Source organism: Triticum urartu, unplaced genomic scaffold, assembly GCF_003073215.2.
Source record: "Triticum urartu cultivar G1812 unplaced genomic scaffold, Tu2.1 TuUngrouped_contig_1485, whole genome shotgun sequence".
NCBI lineage: Eukaryota > Viridiplantae > Streptophyta > Magnoliopsida > Poales > Poaceae > Triticum > Triticum urartu.
In genome coordinates, this window is record NW_024111924.1 from 4,244 (window position 1) to 7,349 (window position 3,106).

Sequence of the window (3,106 nt, forward strand, 5' to 3'; positions counted from 1 at the left end):
TTCAGTTTGCCACTAGCTTGATCAGTAGTATAGTTTAATATGGCTAACAATAGACACTTCACCAAAGAGAAAGAAAAAAAGCAAGCGACCAGCACCAGGAGTTTCAGGCCACATTTATGAGGACAGGAAACCCTACCATCACACCTTAATTTCTGCTAGCAGGGTTAGATTACCAGCCGCTTATTTAAGGGATGAAGACAACAGACAATTATTTCAACTGTGGTACCAACCATAACCTAACAACACAGTTCAAGTCTTCAACTGTAGGTGGGGCAATTAAACTGATAATATGCTCAACAATGCTTCCTCTCAGCAAGCAAATTAATGCCAAGGAAGGGTCCCCAATTCCATGACATAATGCTAAGTACTCTCAAGATAATAATGCAATCCTAGATTGTATCGAATGCATGGTTCTCATACCTGAATACTCCCTCCGTCCCAAAATAAGTGTCTTGAGCTTAGTACAAATTTGTACTAAGCTAGTACAAAGTTGACACTTATTTTGGGACAGAGGGAGTACATGACAATGCAACTTAAGTTACCGCACCTAGTGACAAAACAAACCATATACTAGAACTGATTATAGTGTTATCTTTATAACATGTAAAAGAATCTTAGCAATACGTCGCCAGGTGAAAATTGATCAGGCAAATATTCACCCAACCATGCAACAAAACGATGCATAATCACACAATATGAAAAGCTAAAAGAGGCAACTATTGAATATAGTTTACAGTAAGCTCATTATATATAGATGATAACCACCAGATGATACCCACCGAAATGATACCAATGTGCAGTACATTTTTACCTAGGCTACTGGAACAAATAAATACGGAATGCGCGAGAGAAACAAAAACGCAAAAATAAATAACAGGGTAATATAAGTGTTCCTTCTAACCCTCCAGAAGGAGGTTCAAATGCAAGTATTTCCTAGATCAACAAATTGCCTTGGTTTGCTCCTCAGATCCAACTAAAGTTAAAAAGATAAACCAGAACCGGCATCCACCTCCTTGAAAGCAACTGTAGACCAAACTATAGTCTTTGCACTTTGCACCAGATTCCCTGTCCAGCACACATCATAATTAGGATAAGGAAGATGCATAGTGAGCAAACGATCACAATTTCGAGTACTTTCATGTTTCTATCTATGAAAACATTACTTATTCTGACAGAAAGCATGTACCAGATCTATATGATATGATAGTCTACACCATGAAAAGTAGAAGGACAGCAACTTAATTGTGCAAAAGCATCCCCATTGATCTTTACAATTTAACTACTTAAACAAGAGTGGGCAAAGTACATCGCGATTTTCATACTGCCAATGAATCATACATTTCTTCGATTTTTATTCCTCTACCATGGCAAATCAAGAAAAATAACAAGCCTAGCCTGCATGCAGTAGAAAACGAAAGATCACTCAAATGGATTTTAGAACCAACCAATGTGGGCATGCCCGGATCCGATCTGGAGCTCTATGCCTGGTTCTCGCTCTTGCGATCACTGTGGCTATCGCGCTCCTGCAACAGGGAGCCAGCCTCCTCATCGGCCTGCGCGGACTTCTTCTGCGCCTCCTTTGCCTTGAGCGCCTGCAGCTTGATATGGTTGTAGTAGCCAACACCCAAGAAGGCGATGCCGTAGCCGAAGAGGTTGATGGGGGTGACCGTGTCCCGGATCACGGACCAGGAGAAGGCAATCAAGAGCCAGTCCTTGACCACTCCCGCGACATTCATGGTGAGCGCGGAGGTCTTGCCAACGAGCAGGAAGACCGCAAGGTTGAGCGCAAAGGCGCAGAGCGAGTTTGTGCCGAAGATGAAGAAGTCGGGCTGGAAGGTGCCGACGGCGCGCAGCCTGGGCAGCTCGACGAAGATCCAGGGCACGAGCAGGAAGCAGAGGCAGCAGGGCGCGACGTAGTAGAGCGAGGTGATGGGGTTGAGCGAGATGCCCTTGGAGGTGAGCAGGATCTGGATGAGCACGAGGCGGGTGGCCTCGAAGGCGACGGCGGCGAGCTGGAGCGCGACGCCGCGGAGGTCGAACCTGGCCTCGCCGTAGGCGGCGATGGCGACGCCGAAGGAGATGGAGAGCATGTTGAGCATGGAGGAGGAGCGGAAGGTCTCCTTCTTGAAGAGGACGCCGATGGAGTAGACGGCGACGGGCATGAGCGCCTTGAGCATCTGGATGAAGGAGACGGAGAGGTAGATGTAGGCCGAGTTGGAGAACCAGAGCGACATGGCGTAGAGCGCGCCGATGGGCACGACGGAGGAGGTGTAGAGCTGCGGCGTCATGGGCGGGGAGGAGGGCGGCTCGACGACCCGCAGGACGCGGACGAGCCCCACGGCGAGCGAGGAGCAGAAGCTCATGTGCACCATGGTGAGCGAGATGGGGAAGGGCCAGTTGTACATCTTGGGGTCGAGGATGTACTTGTTGTAGACGATGACGGCGAAGGAGAGGAAGATCCACACCGCCACGTAGCAGTAGGACAGCAGCACCTTCCGCATCACCGACTCCGACAAGCCGCCGGCGCCCCCGCCGCCGGCCATCGCTCCCTCCTTCGCCTTCGCCTTCGCCTGCGCCGCCGCCGCCGCGCGGATCTGGATCCGGGTGGGCGGTGGCCGGGTGCGTGCGTGCGCGCCGCGGTGGGGAGGGCGGGGGGGGGGGGGGGGGGGGGGGGGGGGGGGGGGGGGGGGGGGGGGGGGGGGGGGGGGGGGGGGGGGGGGGGGACCTTGGGCTCGGGGAGCGGAGGCGGATCTGAGGATTGGGGGCTGGGGAGGGACACGGGCTGGGGCTGGCGGTGGGGGTGGGTTAAGGTTGAGTTGCGGGGGGTTTAGGTGAGGGGAGGGGAGGGGATGGGTGCTTGGACTGGGCGCGCTGGCCACGTGGAGAATGCGATTGCTTTCCTTTTCTTTCTTTCTCTCTTTCTTCCGCTGGGGAGCTCCCGCTTTGACTCGTCTTTGCTCCGGCTGGATTCCCACCTCTCTTCTTTTTTCTTCTCTTTTCGGGCCGGTAAATCCGGCCGCTGTGACGTTGACGCGGTGGTTTAAAAAGTGCCACCGTTTTGTACTGTCATGGGTAACTCCATGTGTGTGTGGCGCGTTTCTACGCC

The 3,106-nt window shown here is 52.2% G+C and overlaps 1 protein-coding gene across 1 annotated transcript; it reads right to left on the minus strand.

The window, feature by feature from the left end:
• Nucleotides 1–726: 726 nt before the first annotated feature.
• Nucleotides 727–2,677, minus strand: LOC125526702 (probable sugar phosphate/phosphate translocator At2g25520). The gene is made up of 2 exons (XM_048691344.1): nucleotides 1,446–2,677; nucleotides 727–1,065 (listed from the first exon to the last, which is right to left on the minus strand). The coding sequence occupies exon 1, from the start codon at nucleotides 2,541–2,543 to the stop codon at nucleotides 1,479–1,481; it is 1,065 nt and encodes a 354-aa protein (XP_048547301.1). The 5' UTR covers nucleotides 2,544–2,677; the 3' UTR covers nucleotides 727–1,065; nucleotides 1,446–1,478.
• Between the last annotated feature and the right edge of the window lie 429 nt (nucleotides 2,678–3,106).

Bases quoted from the DNA above. Each gene is read 5' to 3' on its own strand.
- LOC125526702 (XM_048691344.1), bottom strand. From the start codon at position 2,543: ATGGCCGGCGGCGGGGGCGCCGGCGGCTTGTCGGAGTCGGTGATGCGG.